The 20902-nt window shown below is 39.4% G+C and overlaps 1 protein-coding gene across 1 annotated transcript in view; it reads right to left on the reverse strand.

The window, feature by feature from the left end:
* LOC132397542 (kielin/chordin-like protein) overlaps nt 1–20902 on the reverse strand; it is a gene marked incomplete at its 5' end in the record, with an annotated part of 349645 nt that overhangs the window by 106211 nt on the left and 222532 nt on the right. The window contains 4 exons of the mRNA XM_059976368.1: nt 1146–1312; nt 3287–3400; nt 16539–16616; nt 18160–18285. Coding sequence (XP_059832351.1) covers nt 1146–1312; nt 3287–3400; nt 16539–16616; nt 18160–18285 — 485 coding nt within the window. The remainder of the gene's footprint in view (nt 1–1145; nt 1313–3286; nt 3401–16538; nt 16617–18159; nt 18286–20902) is intronic.

A 20902-nucleotide genomic window follows, 5' to 3' on the forward strand; every position in this document is an offset into this window, starting at 1 on the left:
GTGAAGTCAAATGGCATCTGCTGTTGACCCGTTATGACGACAGGCAAATTGGAGTAGATGCAAGGCACTCCTCACGCAGGAGGTGATATGTTTCATGAACAGCCTCTCAATGCATGTTATTGTGCTGCTGAACCCATCATTGAGGCAGGTTACTACAATTATTCTAGGGCACTGGTATGATTGAAGCCTACTTGAAACAGTGGATATGTATATTCTGGCAGGTAGTGTGAGGCAAACCTATAATTCTAGGTACTATCCTTGTTAATTGGTGAACACTTGGGTGTGGTAAATCCACTAAGTGCAGTCATAAAGTCTCTGAATGCATTGGACGGGATATATTAATTGAAAGTTACAGTCAATGGCCTGGAGATTTATGTATGTGAATCAGCATCCAGGATTTTAGTGCTCCACTTCTGGCATTGAGCCCTGCTTCTCCCAGTTTAATGTGAACTGGTTCTTTCCCCACAGATATGCTGGGATCTGCTGAGTGTTTCCAACAGCTTACTAACATTTTAGCGTTAACTAGTGTCAACCAGCGTTAAATGATCCTTGCAAATCATTCTGGGAGTCCTAATCAAATGATCCACTGCCCAACACAGTGGTTAGTGATGGGTGCATGTGGAAATCAGTATAGTTACCAGGCAACACACAGCTTACAGGCATGCTTTGCAATCTCTGAGCATGGGTTAATCAAAAATTGGGAGTTCTGTGCTTAGGGACAACCAAATTTACATCTTATCATCTGGGTTGCACTATGGGAGTTGCAGTGCACTGAGAATAGAGAATCTAAAATAATGTATAGAGAGGGTATGGAGGATGGAAGAGTGAAATCAATGTGCTTAGCATTTATAAGTTAATCAGTTTCTTCAATATACCTTCAGTTCTGCCACTTATATTCTCTGTAATATAATTAATGGAAATTTCTTAAAAGAGTCTTCCTGGGCAATGAACTTAAATAAGCAAACCAATCACTGAAAGGTATATGGGGGCGTCAAGGCAGAATGGCGCCCAGCTTAGACTCCCTAAGGGATGAAGCAAAATGGATATTCTCTTGTGAAGTGTCTGCACCATGCCCAACTCATCTTCCAAAATTGAAGGCCAAAGTTCACACACAGCTGAGGCAACCACACAGAAATGAAACTTACCCGACAAGTGCATTCAACACATTCCGACACCGTCCAGGTACTACCATCCTGTTGCAAGTTCCCATTATGCCAGCAAGATGTTGGTGGTGTCCAGGGAGTGGCTCGAATAGCAGCTGGCAAAGGTTGCTTCAGAGATTCCATTATTGCAACCGGGGCAGGTGGGCGTTCTGTAAAACAATGCATTATAGCTCAGTACGTCAGTATGGATGTATTGATAGGGCATAACATTTCTATCTAAAACTGCATAGTGATTGTTAGATCTCCAGAAAATGTAAATGGAACAAGGACAAGTGACAGGATTATCTGGTTAGAAGAACAAGAAAATGTAGAGGCACAAACTCATGAAATTAGTTTGTGCCACAATTCTGAAACACTGTCCAGGGACCATCAAGAAAGTAGTTCCAAGCATTCTCTGATTGAAGTTATTCATCTTTCTCTTAACTTACAGCTCATTCATCAAAAGAAACATCTTAGGGAACTCTTCAGTCCAAGCAGAACAAGTCATATGCTAATAACCTCTTTTCATAGTGCTGCACTGTATGCGACTAATTAATGCTAGAAACAGTGAAGATGGGGAGGCACGGAGCACTTACAAAATATTAAATTGTAATGACAATTATTGAGAAAGTAGGAATTGAAGGTTAGATACACTGTCAGTGTCATATGCCAGTTTACAACAGCCGGAAAAGCAGATATTGGAGTCGGTGGGAATCATGAAACCATTCAATGGTTCCGGGATTTGAGAAGTGCCCTATAATGTTTGTGGATATCCTTTGGGAAAGCAATGTGTCAACATCAGTCATGTTCCCTATGCAGTCTGAAAGGGACTGGAAGAGGCAAAATTAAGTTTCTACTGATTCTTCAAATCTCATTTCATCACCCCGCATACAACATAGGCCTTCACAAATTAAATTGAAGGAGAAAAAGTCAATGTTTCTAGTTGTCCAGACTGCAACATGCAATGATATTAGTTTTGCCAATTGGCTATGATGCTGGAGACATGATTGCTGAAACTGAGGAAATCATTAATCTAATGCTCCCCCAAATGTGCTACAGTAACACCTCTTGTATCCCACCCCCTACTGTAGTTCCGTTTGTTTCTTCGCCGACCACTGGCTGTCCTCTTGTCTCATGAGAATTCTCAGGATGATCTCCATAGAGAAATGAGTTGTTCAAGAAACTCAGCCACCATAACAATTATCTGTATTAACCAAAACTCTCAATTGTAATCCTGGTAAAAAAAACTTCAAAAACAGAGTATGACATTTGAACTGTGCTCAAATTCCTTTAAATAACAATGGAATCGGGTCCTCCTGGCTTAAGTACTGCACATCGACACAAGTTCCTCAATGCAATCACAATGTTTCTAATTCCAACCACTGCCCACTTCTGTTCCACTAACACATTGATGCTTTGGGGCAAGTATCATACCAATACTGCTCCTGGACTACAAATAAATTTAACCTAATATTCTCCTTTCCAACGTCTCAGAAATGACTTCAATGCTAATTTGCCCTACTTACAGGGAGAGATCACTGAGGTAAAACTTTAACTCTCTTCTAACTCTGCCAAGGGTGATCCCAAGCTCAGCTGCAAAAAGAGAAGTGTTGGCCATTAGCAAGCCCAGCCGAAAAAGGAGGAGCGGTGGGCTAGCAACCTATCCTATAAAATCCCAGTGCTACAAAAAGAAGAAGAGAACCTCCAAAGACTGGGAGAGAAAGGATCTTCACTTGGAAGACAGAAGATGGATAACACCTGGGAACAACTTGAAAGACTGGCCCCAACATGGGCTTGAAAAAAATGCTGTTTTAGCCTCTGTCTACTTCAAGCTTTTATTAATCCTTCCAAATTTAAGAATGGAAAGACAAAGGAAAATGACTGACATGCATTGAATTCTATTCCAGCAGGAAGAATTGATTATTTAAAAAGTCTGGCCTCTTTTTTGCCCCCAAACACCATATACTGTACAACAAACATTCCTCAACAGATTAAAGCAACCAAATAACCTCAGGTTTCAGAAGATTAGTGCAATGCTTTGTTTTCACCCCTGAGGATATTGCTACCTGAATTCTTGTCATATTCCACTTAGAATATAAAGGAATGCCGCTTGATTGTCCTCCGTACATTCTCTCTGTACTCACCTGTACAGGTGTTGTTCACACTTAGGTGAAACCCATCCGGACAAGTACAGTAGAAACTTCCCACAGTGTTAAAGCAATGATGGGAGCATGGGCTGGACAGGCACTCGTTAATATCTGAGAAAATAAAATGATCCATATCAAGCAATATGTAGGCTTTCAACAATGCTCACATCAGTACAATATTGGCAGACACGGAGAAAGTGAAGAATAGCAGGTGAGCGGTTGCAAGCTCAGTTCCACTGGGCTGGCATTTCTGCTGTTTAGTGAAAGCTTATCCAACACATGGACAGTCTGCTCAAAGCCATTGGCTTTATCTACAGGATATTCAAAAGTGTGGATAAGGAAATGATGCCTCACACTTTATTATTAATGAGACAACAAACCAATCAGAATCATATTAAAAAAATACTGCCAGTACTGCATGGAATCTGAAATTCACTGCAGAACTTGATCGGTTAGTGACCATGAAGTGTTCATTTCAAATGGCAGAGGGTGTAACAATAATCCATGATTTAGTCTATTCAAAAAGTGTTAAAGACATTGTCTTATGAGGATTTATGGAATTTTTAGGATGTGGTGCCATGTATTTAATATTTCAGTAATGTTTGCATAATCTTGTATATATATATTGATTAAGCATTCAAATTCATTTATATTATTGATTACAGGTTATATGTAAAAATATGTTCATTGCATATACCATCAGACAAACAGACAGACAGACATACCTTATTGATCCCGAGGGAAACTGGGTTTCGTTACAGTCACACCAACCAAGAATAGTGTAGAAATATAACAATATAAAACCATAAAGAATTAAATAATAATAAGTAAATTATGCCAAGTGGAAATTAGTCCAGGACCAGTCTATTGGCTCAGGGTGTCTGACACTCCGAGGGAGGAGTTATAAAGTTTGATGGCCACAGGCAGGAATAACTTCCTATGATGCTCAGTGTTACATCGCGGTGGAATGAGTCTCTGGCTGAATGTACTCCTGTGCCTAACCAGTACATTATGGAGTGGATGGGAGTCATTGTCCAAGATGGCATGCACACTCATCACAATACCACATGATATGTGGGCACCTTGCTTAAAATAAAAATGAAGTTACACCCACATTTCTTGGACTCAAGTGTTTCCTTTGAATTAGTTTAATGTTTTGAAGTTACAGAATATAACATGTGGATTATTCAGTCTTGAATCCAAGGTCACTTGACTAGATACTGAGTTTCAGATAGTTGCCAACAAATATCTCATCCCTAAGCCAATTCTGCACAGAGTTTCAAAACAAATTCTTCTGGCCCTTCTCCTTGAGGAATATGGCTGCTTATTCTATGAATTCTTATATTAAATTGAAACATAGACATAGAAACATAGAAAGCCTACAGCACAATACAGTCCCTTCAGCCCACAAAGCTCTGCCAAACATGTCCTTATCTTAGAAATTACCTAGGGTTACCCATAGCCCTCTATTTTTCTGAGCTCCATGTATCTATCCAGGAGTCTCTTAAAAGACCCTATCATATCTGCCTCCACCACAGCCGCCGTCAGCCCACTCCACACACTTACCACTCTCTGCGTAAAAAACTTACTCTTAACATCTCCTCTGTATCTACTTCCAAGCACCTTATAACTGTGCCCTCTCATGCTAGCCATTTCAGCCCTGGGAAAAAGCCGCTGACTATCTACACAATCAATGCCTCTCATCATCTTATACACCTCTATCAGGTCACCTTTCATCCTCCATTGCTCCAAGGAGAAAAGGCCGAGTTCACTCAACCTATTCTCATAAGGCATGCCCCTCAATCCAGGCAACATCCTTGTAAATCTCCTCTGCACCCTTTCTATGGTTTCCACATCCTTCCTGTAGTGAGGTGACCAGAATTGAGCACAGTACTCCAAGTGGGTTCTGACTAGGGTCCTATATAGCTGCAACATTACCTTTCAGCTCCTAAACTCAACCCCTAAACTCAATTCCATGACTGATGAAGGCCAATGCACCGTATGCCTTCTTAACCACAGAGTCAACCTGTGCAGCAGCTTTGAGTGTCCTATGGACTCAGACCCCAAGATCCCTCTGATCCTCCACACTGCCAAGAGTCTTGCTGTTAATACGATATTCTGCCATCTTATTTGACCTACCAAAATGAAGAACTTCACACTTATCTGGGTTGAACCCCATCTGCCACTTCTCAGCCCAGTTTTGCATCCTATCAATGTCCCACTGTAACCTCTGACAGCCCTCCACACTATCCACAACACCCCCAACCTTTGTATCAGGAAAGGTTGGAAGTCAGAATATGGAAAAAAATAAAAGAATACACACAAAAAACCTAGATTGCAAGCAGCTAAAATTAGAAATTGACACCATAGTAGCGTAGCAGTCAGAAGAATGGTATAACTGCTAGGGTGTCAGAGTTTGGAGTTCAGTCCCCAGATCCTCTGTAGGGAGTTTTCATGTCCTCCCCATGAAATGCTTGGGTTTCCTCCGGATGCTCCACTTCCCCCCCACAGTACAAAGGCAAACTGGTTGGTAGGTTAATTGGTCATTGGATATTGTCCTATGATTAGGCCACCATTAAATCAGTGAGTTGCTGGTGGCACAGCTTGAAGGGCCAGAAGGGCCGATTCCGCACTGTATCTCCATAAATATAATGAATACAATAAAGGCCAGGCCTTTGCAATTGGAATAGCAATATTCATTCATTTGTTTTATGCTGAGATCCCATCAGAATCCTGTGCCAGCTTCTAACTGGACAACTTGAAAGTCAAACAAGCAGTTCCACTGAACCGAAAATCAAATTTGTACAGAAGCAAATGAGAGAACAATGTAGGAAAGCTCTCCTGCAAGAAGAGCAAAATGTTGAATTACTGCCCCATACATGGTAGCAACCAAAAAGCTTTGCTTTATTCCACATCCTGATCTTACCTCTGTACATTTTAACAGCCCCCTCCTATGTCTATCTTTCAAAGTAGTTCACAACCTCAAATAAAATATCCATGGCTTATACTAATATACGAAGAGCAGCCATAGGGTACTGAAGCACACTTGTGAAACCATTTCTTGGCATGAATCAACGTTTGACAAAGAAAAGGGGGGAAAATAAGAGTTTTTCTTATAATCTGCAAATTGTAAGTAGTCTGTTAACCTCTCATCAGCCACTTGAGGTCTTTTCTCGTTTGCGTCTACAAAAAAAAGCTTGAATCTGTACAATCTGTGCCAAGTGCTTAAAAGCTTTCTCAAAGTACACTGATAAAATTCCAGCTCATGGCCACCTCTCCCTCCCACTGAATTTGGCAGTGAAGTAAGGAAAACTGTGTGAATTAACGCTGATAACTACATAGAGCACACACTGTGCGAATCTTATCACAATGGTAAATTATGCATGGCTGATCTGAGACAGACACAAACTACGGGCAGTGAGTCACTTTCTGCCAGAGATCTGTATCCAGACTTGTAGAATACTTAGTCACACAGTTTATTAATTAAGATTTGGACTGATTTATATCATCACTGATTTGGCTATCCTATCCAATCATCTGCAAGCAGGGTACCTCTGCGTGTGACATACGGAAGACTTCAAAGATTTCTTGTATAGAGCAATATATTCAAGTGCGAGTGATCCTTAAAGAAGTTACAAGGCAGCCCAGAGTTTCACCAGTATTTATCAGGAGTTTCATGTCTATGGAGTAGATTTATTTATAACAGAGGTGTTGTGATCTCTCATCCCCCCATTGTAACAACCCACTGGCATTCTTCTCTGTATTCCATGAGCAGCACATAATATTGAAAAGAAAACATGGAAATTCCACATGTGGAAAAGAAGTCCAGGGAAATAAATGGCCATCCACAAATTACATTGAACATAAAGCAGTTCACAGAACCATAATCAGACAAGATTTATAACAAGCCAAAGGAAGAGATAATGAGATCAAGGGCTGAAAAAGAAAAAGGAAGGGGTGAGAGGGAGAAAACAATGAGATGGGAGGAAGAAAAACAGCAAATTGAAAGCACGTAAGAGAGAGGGAATTCCAAAGGCTAGACCCACAATGATGAAATCTTCAAGACACCCTCTGTGGAATAGAATGAAATGGGGAAAGAAATACAAGGCTGGAGGATGGTTGAGATAGATAAGGGTCTGCAAGAGATTAATGACGTAATAATGGGTAATGCCCTGGTGGGATCTGAACACAAAAAGGACGAAAGTTCAATGCTGATGCATCATAAGTTATTAGGTGAATGGACCAATGTAGGAGTTGACATATTATCTTTATAATTTTGCTTGAGCTCTTAATCATTAAGAGAGGAAATTGAAACCTGGTCAGAGAGAGTTGAAAACATCACATCTGGAGTAAAATATGAATAATAGTTTCAGCACCAAATTACATTATGTTCTTCTTGATCTAATTCCATTTCTAACTTCCCTTGGTAGTAATGGCTGGAACATCTTTACTGTCGTGTTTAATTGCCATAAATTATATAAAATAAGTTGTCAACAATGTAGTAATTCTTTGACCTAAGCTTTTGCATGTGTATTGCTTCGTCTTTTAATGCAATTGCCCTATCTTGCTTAGTCAATGATTTGGGTGAGGGGATCAGCTGTAACCTATGCTGATAATACAAAACTAAGTGGCAATATGGGTTGTGGGGTGGATGTACAGGAACCGCAAAGAGACTAGATTGGTTGACTGAATTGGACGGATGGCATAAACTGCGGCAAATGCTAAGTTATTCACTTCAGAGGGAGTGTACATGATGCAACATTAAAGATGTTGATGTGCAGAAGGGGGCTTGAATTCTTATGAAGAAAAAAATAAAAATTAATGTGTAGATGTTGCAAACATTTAGGAAAACAAATGGAAAACCACCCTTTATTGTAAGGGTCCTGAAAGTGTGGAATGAGCTACCAGCACAAGTGGTGCATGCAAGCTTGATTTCAACATTTAAGAGAAATTTGGATAGGTACATGGATAGAAGGGATATGGTCCTGGTACACTTTGATGGAAGTAGGCAGTTTAAATGGCTCAGCATGGACTAGATGGGCCAAAGGGCCTGTTTATGTGTTGTACTTTTCCGACTATGACCAAATGCACTATATCCAATTTAATAAAGACTTGAGACTCCATCTGGATTACTGTATATTGGTTTGGTGCCTCTACCCAAGGAACAATATATTTGTGAGAGGGAATGCAGCCAAAGGTCACTAAATGGATTCCTAGGAAGAATGAGTGGCAATCTCACTGAAATGTAGAGAAGTCTTCTGAGTCTTGTCAGGAAAGGAGTAGAATTATAACTACTTGTAGCTACTGTGCCCACAACCAAGGATGCCAATTTCAAAATAAGGGGTCAAACATTCAAAGGATAGAGGATACTTGTTCACCAAAATAGAGGAAATCTTCACAATTACCTGCTTGAGACACCTGTACAGATTTAGTTATTCAGTACTGGCAAGACAAAGATCAAAAGATTTTCAGGTATTGAAGGAATCGGGGATATAGTATTGGTGAAGGAATAGAAATAAATGCCTGGTCTTTTACCTCAACACTGAAGAAAAAGACGAGAAATGTCTTTACTGAATACCAGAGCTGGTACAAAGTGCCAAATTACTTGCTCCTGCTTCTGTTTCTTATGGTCTATTATGGATGGGCTACTGAAGACCAGAATCAGGCAATTTAGCTGAAGGAGAAATCAATGGTCTAGAGAATACTAATCTAGGGTTGGAACACAATTCAAGAGCAAGTGGAAAACAAAGGTTGCAGACATGAAAACTCAATCTAAAACAAGACCTAGAGGGAGCAAATGGAATCGGGGAAAGTGAATGGTGACAATGTCTTTGAAACTTCACATTACTCAATTGACAAAAAACTTACTGCATCCAGGACTGGATACTGGATAAATGGGACAATGGAAAGGTTAAGACATTAGAAGTATTCAGAGAAACACACACAAGGTACTGGAGGAACTCAGCAGGTCAGGCAACACCTCTAGATAGGAACAAATAGTTGTTGTTTTGGACTGAGTATTCAGAAGTAAGTTTTGGCATTGTACATGTGGAGTTTCCTTATGCCTTTGGGATGATATTGATACATTTTGTTCTGTAGAAAATTCAGTAAAACATTTATTCTATGATTTAGTTCAAAGTTATACAGATGGTAATCTAGAGCCTAGTTTTCATTCGAACCAGGTGATTAGGAGGGAAAAAAAGAAACAAAATGGGCAAGTGTGTTGCCTAATGGGATGGTAGAATCAGATTCAATAGCAGCCTTTGTATAAGAATTGGTTAAACACTTTGAGGAAAATAATCTATAACAATGTGATGGAAGAGCAGGGGAATAAAACTAAATTTCTTTTTGGAAGAGCTAGTATAAACAGAGTGAATGGAATGGTGTTATTCTGCATTGAAGAAAGATGGATAAGAGACAAAAGAAGCCAAAGCTTACAGGCTTGAGACTGTAGCTCACACTCACAGATAGGTACAAAGCTACTGCAGATGCTTCAATGCCTTCGACTGGCTACTTAAGACCATAGGCCTAACCAGCTGAACAAGAGGAGGACAGGATAACACCACGTCAAAAGCTGCAGCAGTTTCAAGATGAGAAGGGACAGAAGTTAAAGTAACACAAAAATTGATGGTATCAAGCACCTTGTCTTCTTGTTGATATCTGATCTGTTTGATAAAACACTTGTGTGAGAGTCTTGGAATCGATCTGAAAAGGACTACTATATTGTCCTCAAGAGGCTGCTTTTTACAGATTCTTGGAACAAAATTTGCTTTTAAACAGATTCTTTGGTACACAGACTCAGTACGCATATCCAAGGAATAAACTTTTACACTTGGATTACAGCAGCCTCGGGCAATCAGAGAAAATGTTGCATTCTCACTGGAATGGAAGACCAGAGCCAGAAATGGAATATTTATCCTGTCCAACTTCAATGAAGTGAATTCTTTTGCAGCAACCAATCAAACAAATTGTTAAAAGTTCTTGAACCTTGGCATTGAACCAAACAAAAGTAATAGTAAAAATTCTCTTAGAATTTTTCAGCCAGGCTATTTTAAGCATGGGTACTACGAGATATGACATGCAAGTTCTGTGAAACTCTGACAAGGAAACTTGAATCAATGTGTGCAATTTGAAGCATACCTTATGCTTCAGTGATTTAATTTCATGACCAAGATTCTGGAAAGATCATATAAATAGGATGGCTGATATATGGTTCCTTTGAGTGAGACTTCCAGTGGCCACTGAGTGTATTTCTGTATGTCCATAGTCTTCTGCTGGTGTAGCCCATCCACTTCAGGGTTTGATGTGTTAGTGTTGAGAGCTGCTCTTCTGCACACCACTGTTGTAATGTGCGGTAATCTGAGTTACTGTCACTTTCATGTCAGTTTGACCCAGTCTGGTCATTCTCTTCAGACTTCTCTCATTAACAAGGCATTGCCGCTCACAGCTTCGGCACGCGCTGGATATTTTTCTTGTTTTTCACACCATTTTTTTGCATGAAAGGCCCTGGAGCTCAGCACTTTCTGACAGACAGAAAACACCTTGTCTGGAGCCAACAATCATTCCATAGTCAAGTCACTTGGATCACATTTCTTCTCCATTCTGATGTTTGGTCTGAACATTAACTGAACCTCATGAACATGTCTCCATGTTTTTGTGCATTGAGTTGCTGCCACATGATTATCTGATTAAATATTTGCATTACAAGCAGTTGTACCTAATAAAGTGGCCACTTTGTGTTTAACTCAAACTTTAAAAACAGAAGGACTGCCTTGTAACACTTTAATCAAGCAGTTCCATCAATTAGGGAATTCCTTATCAGTTAATTTATAAACTACTAGACAGTATGCACTTTAAGTATAGAAGGGTCCATTTAAAATCCACACCAAATGTCCAGTGATAATCAGTTAGGATTGGACACAGGCACTGTCCTTCATTTGCAGTTACAGTAATTGTAGAGAAAAATTATGCCAAAGCAAGCCTGTATAGAATGCTCCCCTCTTACCTCTTTTCTTCCCCTCAGCTGGCCATCGCCTTCCTCTGGTGCCCTTCCACATTGCTTTTCTCCCAGGGTCCACTCTCCTCTCCTTCCTCCTTAGCCCTTTACCTCTTCTACATATCACTTACAAGCTACTTGCTTCATTCCCCTCCCACACTCAACCACTTCACCTGCCAGTTTGTAAAAGTTGATTTCAGGGAACTGATTATTGACAAAAAGAATGCCTTGGGAATCTCTTTAATCATACTTGGAAAGGATGTTTCATGGTCCTTCCTGGCTTTCCTAATTTGCTTCTTGAGTTCTTTTCTGGCTTCTTTATAATCCTCAAGGGTTCTGCTTGATTCTAGTTTCCAAAGCTTTACCTTTCATCCTTCCTATTTTTGAATCAATTGTTTATTCCTCTCCATAGATGCTGCCTGACCGGTTGCATTGCAGGTGTGTTACTCAGCATTTGCAGAATCTTTGATTCATTTCTTTTCTCCGTAGAAAGATGAATTTTGTCTCAATTTGTTTTTCCTTGCCAGTTTTTCTGGTCACTTGCATTGATGCTAGGGGCTAAAATTTGTTCCTGGTTTCCATAATACTCACCTTAATTTATTCAGAATATTATAGAATATCTTTGCATTTCTACCACCTCCACATTTCTGTCTTTTTCCAATTCCCTATTCTGCTTCCTAACTCAACCCTTCTTTTCTTCTCCGTTGGCCATCAACTCTCTCCAGTGCCCTTCTTTCTGTATGTGATTCCTTCTTTTCCATTCCTTTCTCTCTTCCACGTACTAACTCCCAGCTTCGCATTGCATCACCCATCCACCCACATAGTTACACCTGCCAATTTGTCCTCCCACCCCTCCCCATTCCTTCTTATTCTAGTTTCTTCCCCTCCTTTCTAGTTCTGATGAAGGGCATCGGCCTGAAATGTTGGCTGTTTATGGCTCTCTATGGATGCTGCCTGACTTGTTGAGTTTCTCCAGCATTTCGTGTGCAATACTCTTTTGAACAGTTTATCTGGGATATTTGTAAGGAGATACATTGTGACCACTCTGTACCTGGGCAGGAATACTCAGAAGCAGATACCATCAAGTAAACATATCTCAGACCTAAAGATAATTGAGCACCATCAATCCAAGAGCATGCTGGGACAAGTAAGCATAGTCACTGCAGAGTCATTCCCATGCAGGATCAACATACACATGCAAAACCAAGAGTTTAAACATGCACAGAGAAGTAAACAGCAAGCAAGTATTGCCAACCCAACCCAATCCCAACAACTGGAAAACAGATGCAATGCAAAGCAAAAACATAACACAAAGGAAGTTAAATACTGAATATTGATTCATAATCAAAGACAAAGTTTTTGAAATGAAATGGTCTCATATCCACATGCATATGTATTTAAAAAATTGATTAATTATTTTCCTGTGGTTGCCAAAATCACACACTTTGATCTTTGGTGCTATGTTAGTGATAAGGTGGATTTACCAGCTGTTACCTACAACCACATACATTTAATCCATTGATAGGAAAGAATGTTACACAATGTCATTTCTAATAACACATCAATTTACCCCCAGTTATCCATTCCAACATTGCAAGAGCCTACTTCAGAAATATGCCAAAGAGAAAATGTTAAATCAATTAAGTTCAGTCAAAGACAGGGCTGGCAGCCGGGGAATTAATGCAATGCTACCATCCACTACAGTTCAATTTGTTTCATTACTGTTACATCTTGAAGTAAAGACCTCCTTACTTGCCTGATTTCTAAGTTGATTGTGATCCAAATGCACCTGGTCTAAAGACCACAGAGATCCAACAGAAAGTACATTTACCTCAGCTGTTCCATTCCCTGTGTTATTTGCAATTATGGAATGGGCTGTCATATTCTGTATTTCTGTCTCTACATATCAAACTATGGGTTAAATGCTCTTAACACAAACACTATCCACAAAAGAAATCACTATCATCTACCCAAGTAAACAGTAAGCAAAATCAGTGGCAAAATAACATAATTGTTGTATATGTTGGTATATGGAAGATACCATGAAGATATGTGTACAGAAGTCAGTTGATATTATAACTGGTATATGCCCAGCCATTTTCAGAGTTGTAAATTAATGTCAAAAATTTAATTAAATCCTTTCTTGTGGTCGCCAAGCTCACTGTGTCCACTTTGTGGTCTTTATGACACAAAACTATTCCAAAACTAGACATAGTTAACATAAGGTGAGCTTAACAGATATTATCTACAATCACACTTCATACACTGCTGAGAAGGTATGTTAAGCAATGCCATTTCTAATAACATCACATAATGGTAAGACTCTTAGCAGTGTGGAGGATCAGAGTGATCTTGGGTCTCGAGTCCATAGAACGCTCAAAGCTGCTGCACAGATTGACACGGTGGTTAAGAAGGCATACGTTGCATTGGCCTTCATCAATTGTGGGTTTGAGGTTAGGAGCTGAGAGGTAATGTTGCAGCTATATAGGACCCTGGTCAGACCCCACTTGGAGTACTGTGCTCAGTTCTGGTCACCTCATTACAGGAAAGATGTGTAAACCATAGAAAGGATGCAGAGGAGATTTACAAGGATGTTGCCCGTATTGGGGAGCATGCCTTATGAGAATAGGTTGAGCGAATTTGGCCTTTACTCCACAGAGCGATGGAGGATGAGAGGTGACCTGATGGAGGTGTATAAGATGACAAGAGGCATTGATCTTGTGGATAGTCAGAGCTTTTTCCCAGGGCTGAAATGGCTAACACAAGAGGGCACCGTTTTAAGGTGCTTGGAAATGGATGCAGAGGAAATGTCAGAGGTAAGTTTGTTTGTGTTTTTTTTACACAGAGTGGTGAGTGCGTGGAATGAGCTGCCAGTGACGGTGGTGAAGGTGGATACAATAGAGTCTTTTAAGAGTCTCCTGAATAGGTACATGAAGTGTAGAAAAATAGAGGGCTATAGGTAAGCCTAAGTAATTGCTAAGGTAAGGACATGCTCAGCACAGCTTTGTGGGCCGAAGAGCCTTTATTGTGCTGCAGGTTTTCTATGTTTCTATAAACTGGCTCCAAAATTCCCACTCTTAATGGCTTCCTTGAACAGCAGGATTATATTTGCTAATTTTGAATCCATTGCAAATGCACTGCTAATTTGTTAGCTTTCAGTCCCACTAATTTCTATAATCCTTTTTTTTGTAATGATGTTGCTTTTTCCAAATGCTCATTCTCTCCAGACCTGCTGTTCCCTGTTACTACCATGAGATAGATTGTTGCTGTATGAAAACATTAAAACAAAATTGTCACTCACAAAATGCAGACACAGTGGACATTTTTACTGAAACTGTGGTAGTGACAGAAAACTACATTACCTTGGCAAACAGATATTCACTGATCATTGTGTTCATCAATACAATACCTAGTGAAGCCACACCAGAATGCAAAGCATTGAACAAATGCAGAATATTCAGTCCACTAATTCTTTGCTGAATTTCTGGGCAATATGAAGCTAGCAAGTGGCATGGCATTCATCTAAGCTACAATGAGATTAGTACTGATAAGAGCAATAAGCATTAATTATTTAATTAAGATAATGACAGGCATGACAATAACAGACCATAAAGCAAGAAAATTAATAGTGTGGACTATGTTCACTAAAAGATTATCTGGTTTATAAGACTAAATATTAAAACTTTTATTTAGATAATGAGGAAAAGAGATTGATTACTTTATAAAGACAGGAATGTCTAGGCAGAATAAGTATAGTGAAAAGTTAACTAGCCCTTTGCAAAAAGGAAAAACCAAGAACCTCCCATTCCCAATTCCTTGCTGTTATACAATCACTTTCTAGTGTACAGTTAAAGTCAAGCAAAAATGGCATATTATGTGACAAGGTGAGCATTTAGGCAGAAGAACGATTGGTCCCCTTAGGTGCCAATATCAAGCATCCAACTTCAAACCATCTTACTGAAGGACAGAATACAACAAATTGCTTGTTAAAATCAAAATGCTGACTTGTGTCCATGGTTTAGAAATTTGAGAAGATAAATGGACTAATAAAATAGCATGCAGTAAAGAAAAATAAACTCTGCAAAGTCTCTTGATAAAACAGGAAATTGTTGATAAGAGTTCTGGAACCATTGGAAAATATACAATGAGTGATTGGAAGGGAAAAGGATTTGAAACCCTTACCAGAACAATAATTTCTTCCATTGCAGGTGACAGGAAATCTGCATACAAATATGCTACAATAACCTTCCCTGATTTATTTATCCACAAAATTCAATTTTACTTTTATGGAATCTCTAAAGGGCCTGAAATGCTCAAAATTATATTCATGTCCAGGATGAGCAGTCACATTCCTGATATGTCTAAGTACTTAATGAGATTAAAATAAGAACTAAAGTGGTGACATCGTAAACATGTCAAAGCATACAAGATTTCCATGCTCAACTGGGACAAGATAATGAGCTTTAAAAGAGCTGCTGCTTATAGGGAACAAATATTTAATAGTGGCAGCTTTGCTGATTCCATATTTCAAGTTAAGGTTTGCTCTAATTTCAACTACATAGCCAATACTGATTAAATTTTGACAGCAATTCACTTCACAACTGTATTAATTGTTTTGCCAAAATACTGAATTTCTCAACCTTAATGTTGACATTTTAGGAAAATGTAAATCAGTTGCAGAAATTACTTCTTAACTGTCCTGACAGTAAGATATTGAAGATGGCACATAAAAAGATGAACTAAATAACTACAAAAAAAAACCAAATCATATGGGAAATATGTGTCTTATAAATCCTATAATGTTCCCATTGAAAAATCTCTCTCAGAAATTACCTGCCAACTTTTAAAAAGTGAAAAGACATTATAAATGGTAACACCATGCCATTAAACTTCCTTTGAGCAGTAGGAAAAAACAGTAGAACTCAATTGTTTGATCCATAGCCTACTGTTTCCTTGACAAAAATTGCCTGCGTGCAAAGTGGTAAAATGCAATAGCCGTTTGACCGAAAATAGATGACATTGTGAATCCTGCCGAAGGGTCTCAGCCCAAAACATCGACTGTTTATTCTTTTGCATAGATGCTGCTTCGCCTGTTGAATTCCTCCAGCATTTTTGTGAGTTACTGATTTTGAGGAAAGCTCGACTTAAGAGCTAAAGGAACTGATTTATGATTGGACAAACTCAATCTGTTCAGAATTGAAACCTGAAAACTGGCAATACACTATCCGGCAACATGGAGCTTGCTGTGCTCACCTGTACAGTCAACTCCATTAGGCAGTAGGCTAAATCCAGGGGAACATACGCTCTGGCAAGACTGGCAAATACGGTCAGCTGTAACATTAAATGAAACACAGTATGAGAAACTTGTATGTGAAATAAGACCTTTGTATGCTTTTATGCAGAGTAAAATTTTGCTTAAGTTATTCCATTAAGCACTGTCCGACCAGGTGCAAAACAGGTACATAGTGGGATTAATGTTTCTTGACGTCTCGTTCATATTTGCAGCTCAGAAGTTCCATAAACACTGAAGGTTCACCTGGGACTGGAGAACTCTAAATGTTGCCTACATTTCAATTAAAAATAAAACACAAGCTATGAACTATTACAATGTAGTGGCAAAAGCACACATACCAGTGCATTTGTGTGGAACACAAAAAGCAAAAAGCAACATGGATTCAAAACGGAGAAATAAATCCAAAGGTCCTCTGGAATTCTTCAAAAATAGCAAGCAAATAGAACAAGACCTTATTTAAGTCATTATTACATGAGAGATGCCCAGTGGATAGAATTTACTGACATTTTCAGAAGGCACTAAAATCTTTCCACATGCAAAAATTTAAAAGATTAGGTCACATGGGATTAAAGGCATTGGACTAAGGCATAGCAGATGTGATTTCAAATTATAACAGAGCAACGTACAGTAATGCAAAATGGTACAGGAAACAGAAAACGTGCGCATAATGTAGCTGTGTCCATTAGTAGTGATGGAAATGGAAGAAACTGGGTGAAGTTAATGTCACCTTTGAGCATGCATTTATCAGGTGTAGAACATGTAGAGGGGCTTCTCATTACTTCTTAGCTGCAAGCCAACACTTGACTTAGCTTTACTTGTAAGTCAATAGTTGGTGATTGCACACAGTTCTTGGACCTTCCACACTGAGTGTTGCAGGAAGAACATAGGAATGTAACCAAGATTATTAGGTTTACAAGAGCTGATACACAGATGATAAAACTAAGTATTTTCACTGCAGAAGAAAATAATGAGGGGGCATCACCACCTTGTAAAACATTCTAAGAGCAATGTGCAATCTAGATACAAGACTATTACTTAAAACAGAAAAAACATGAGAAAAGAATTGAAGTAAAGCTAAAACTGAGGTGAGGCTAAGTTTGAAATGTATTCTCCCCCCCCTCCCAAAAATAGTGAAAAAGTGGAATGCAAACAATGGAGAAAATGTCACCTTAAAACAGGCTTGAAAATGTTCTTTGAGACTAGCCAGAGTAAAAGCAAAAAGCTAAAGTCTATTGAACAAAGCTAGGTAGAACCAGTTAAAAGGTTGACTAAATACCTTATAAGAAAACTCTAAAAAGATAGGTTTTGAAGGCCATAAACAGCAGAAAATTGATCAAATTTACCATAATAGCCTGTGAACAGTAGATTCATGGAAATATCTTTGATTACTGATTAATAAAGGTGCATTTAGATATCAGTTTATGTCAACTACTTTTCACCAATCCCATTGAATTGAAATTCTCAGAGCAGGAATATTCTGTGAGAATTGCAATACTTTACTGCAGGATCAGTTGCTAAATGCGCATCATCAATTGTCAGCTATGAGCAAAGCAATTCGTTGCAAGAGAGGAAGTGACTTACGGATGCAGGAATGTCTGTCAAAGTGGAGCCGATAGCCTGGATGACAAGTGCAGTAGTAGCTTCCAGCTGTGTTGATGCAGTTATGGGCACATCGGCCATTTTCAGAAGCAGCACATTCATTGTTGTCTTAAAACCAAGAAGATCAATTTATGTGCATGAAATACTAAGAAGAGTATATCCCATTCTGTTGCCATGCTTGGGGAGTTTGCAATGTGATATAACATAGTGAATGTTCGGCTGCAAAGCAGTGCTGTACATTTTTTTATTTACTCCTGAGATTCATTTGAGTTCTCTAATTTTATCTTATCATTGTGGTCAACAATCGCTTTTCAAGTTATTATATTTCAAATTTTTCTTTGCTTTCTCTATTGCTATCTCCTCTTTTCCAGCAGGTTTTGATTCAGAGTATATTTTATCAATTGAAGTCCAAGTACCGTAAATTCCGGACTATAAGCCGCTACTTTTTCCCCACGCTTTGAACACTGCGGCAACACTGCGGCCTATACTACGGTGCGGCTAATACATGTTTTTTTTTCAAGCCGCCAAAAACATTTTGCCTCGTAACAGTAGACCAATAAAATTGATGAGTAGTTCACAGAGGTCCAATGAAATTGTACGATAAATCAAGCGCACTTTCACAATTAAATTATTGTAAATCAGTCATTTGTACTCACCCTCATCAACATGGAAAACACTCGAAGAAAAGCATATGATGCAGCTTTTAAGTTAAAGGCGACCAATCTGGCGGTTGAAGAAGGAAATCGAGCTGCTGCACATAATCTTGGCATAAATGAATCGATGGTGAGACGGTGGAGACGCCAGCATGGAGAACTGAGTCAATGCAAAAAGACGACAAAAGCTTTCAGAGGTAATCATAGCAGATGGCCCGAACTTGAAAACTTTCTTGAAGACTGGGTTAACACACAGAGAGCAGGCGGCCGCGGTGTTTCCACTGTGCAGATCGGACTGAAGCCTAAAGCAATCACCACCAAAATGAAAATCGAAGATTTTAGAGGTGGGCCATCGTGGTGTTTTAGATTTATGAGACGAAAAGGCCTGTCTGTCAGGGTACACACGACTCTGTGTCAGCAGCTCCCTCCCGACCACGAGGAAAAGCTTGCTAACTTCCGCACATTCACTCAAACAAAGATAGCGGAGAATTCCATCGGGCCAGATGATATCATAAATATGGATGAAGTACCTTTGACGTTTGACCTGCCTCTCACTCGGACTGTTAATAAAAAAGGTGACTCGTCCATCACTCTGAAAACAAGTGGCCATGAGAGAACGCATTTTACTTGTGTTCTGACCTGCACAGCATCCGGACTAAAGCTTCCACCGATGGTGATTTTTTAAGCGGCTGATAATGAAAGTTCAGTGAAAGCTGCCATCAAGAGTACAAACTCAATTCCAGCTGTGATTCCTGGGGGCACCACAAAGTATTTGCAGCCACTGGACATCAGCGTGAACCGGGCATTTAAAGTGGCGCTGCGCGTTGAGTGGGAGGCTTGGATGACGAGCGGCGAGAAATCCTTTACCTAAACAGGACGCATGCGAAGAGCATCTTTAACTCAAGTCTACCAGTGGATCCTAAATGCGTGGAGCCGTGTCACAACATCCACCATCACCAGCGGGTTTCGAAAGGCTGGACTGCTGCGTGATGAAGAGGACCGCATGCGCTCAAGTGAGAGCGACAACGAAGAGACTGAAGTGAGTGATGAGATCCTGAGGTTTTATTCAATTCGGACACTGAAGAAGAGAACTTTGATGGTTTTAGTGCGCAGGAGTAAGATGAAGAAGGCGATCAATAACTTTTCCTGGTAGGCTGCAGTATATATATTTTTTTTACCAGTCGTTAGGAGATATTGGAATGTTGTTTGTGCACTGTTCAGTAAAAAAGTATACGCAACGTAATTTGTGTGTTACCGTACGTATGTATATTTAAAAGTAGCTGTGTTACAGGCACTGTTCGAAAAAAAGCATTTGCAATATATATTTGTTTATGTTACCATACGGATTTAATTAAAAGTTAAAAAATCCTCACGTGTAATATCTTTCTGTGTAAATATCTCATATTACAACGTGGGACACCTGCGGCTTAAAATCCGGTGCGGCCTGTACAAGTACAAAATTGATTTTCTTTCTAAAGTTAGAGCGTGCGGTTTTTAATCAGGTGCGCTCTGTAGTCCAGAATCTACGGTAACTTCCCTTCAAACTTTGTCCCTTCCACCTGCACTATTTTTCATTATTTTACTTTGTTGAATCTGGAGATAAAATTGCCCGGAAGTTTCTTTGGAAGTCAAAAATAAGGTAAATCTTGCTTAATTAGGTGACAAAACAGTAACTATCTCACTCTACTGTCAGTAAGAACCAAAGGAAAGGAAAAGAAAAGAACAAAAAAGCCATGGTGGTCCTAGAGCTCAAAGTAGACGGAGAAGAAAATACTACTGATCAGAGAGTCCATGAAACAGTTCATGATGTGACACAGGCAGCAGACAAAGCAGATAAAACACCAGCTACACTACAAAATACTGAACATTTACATACAAACATGTTTATACAAACGTGTAAACAAGCATAAAGAAAGTTGAACTATAAGAAAGATGATAATTAAGACCCTCATCCAATACAGCTTCTATTAGAGATCAGCCAGAGGGCAACTGTCAGCATGTTATTGAATGCTGGCAGGTACAATCATGACCTTCTTACATATTTCTCAATGCAGGTATGAAACCCTTGTTCG

Source organism: Hypanus sabinus, chromosome 7 (genome assembly GCF_030144855.1).
Source record: "Hypanus sabinus isolate sHypSab1 chromosome 7, sHypSab1.hap1, whole genome shotgun sequence".
NCBI classification, from domain to species: domain Eukaryota; kingdom Metazoa; phylum Chordata; class Chondrichthyes; order Myliobatiformes; family Dasyatidae; genus Hypanus; species Hypanus sabinus.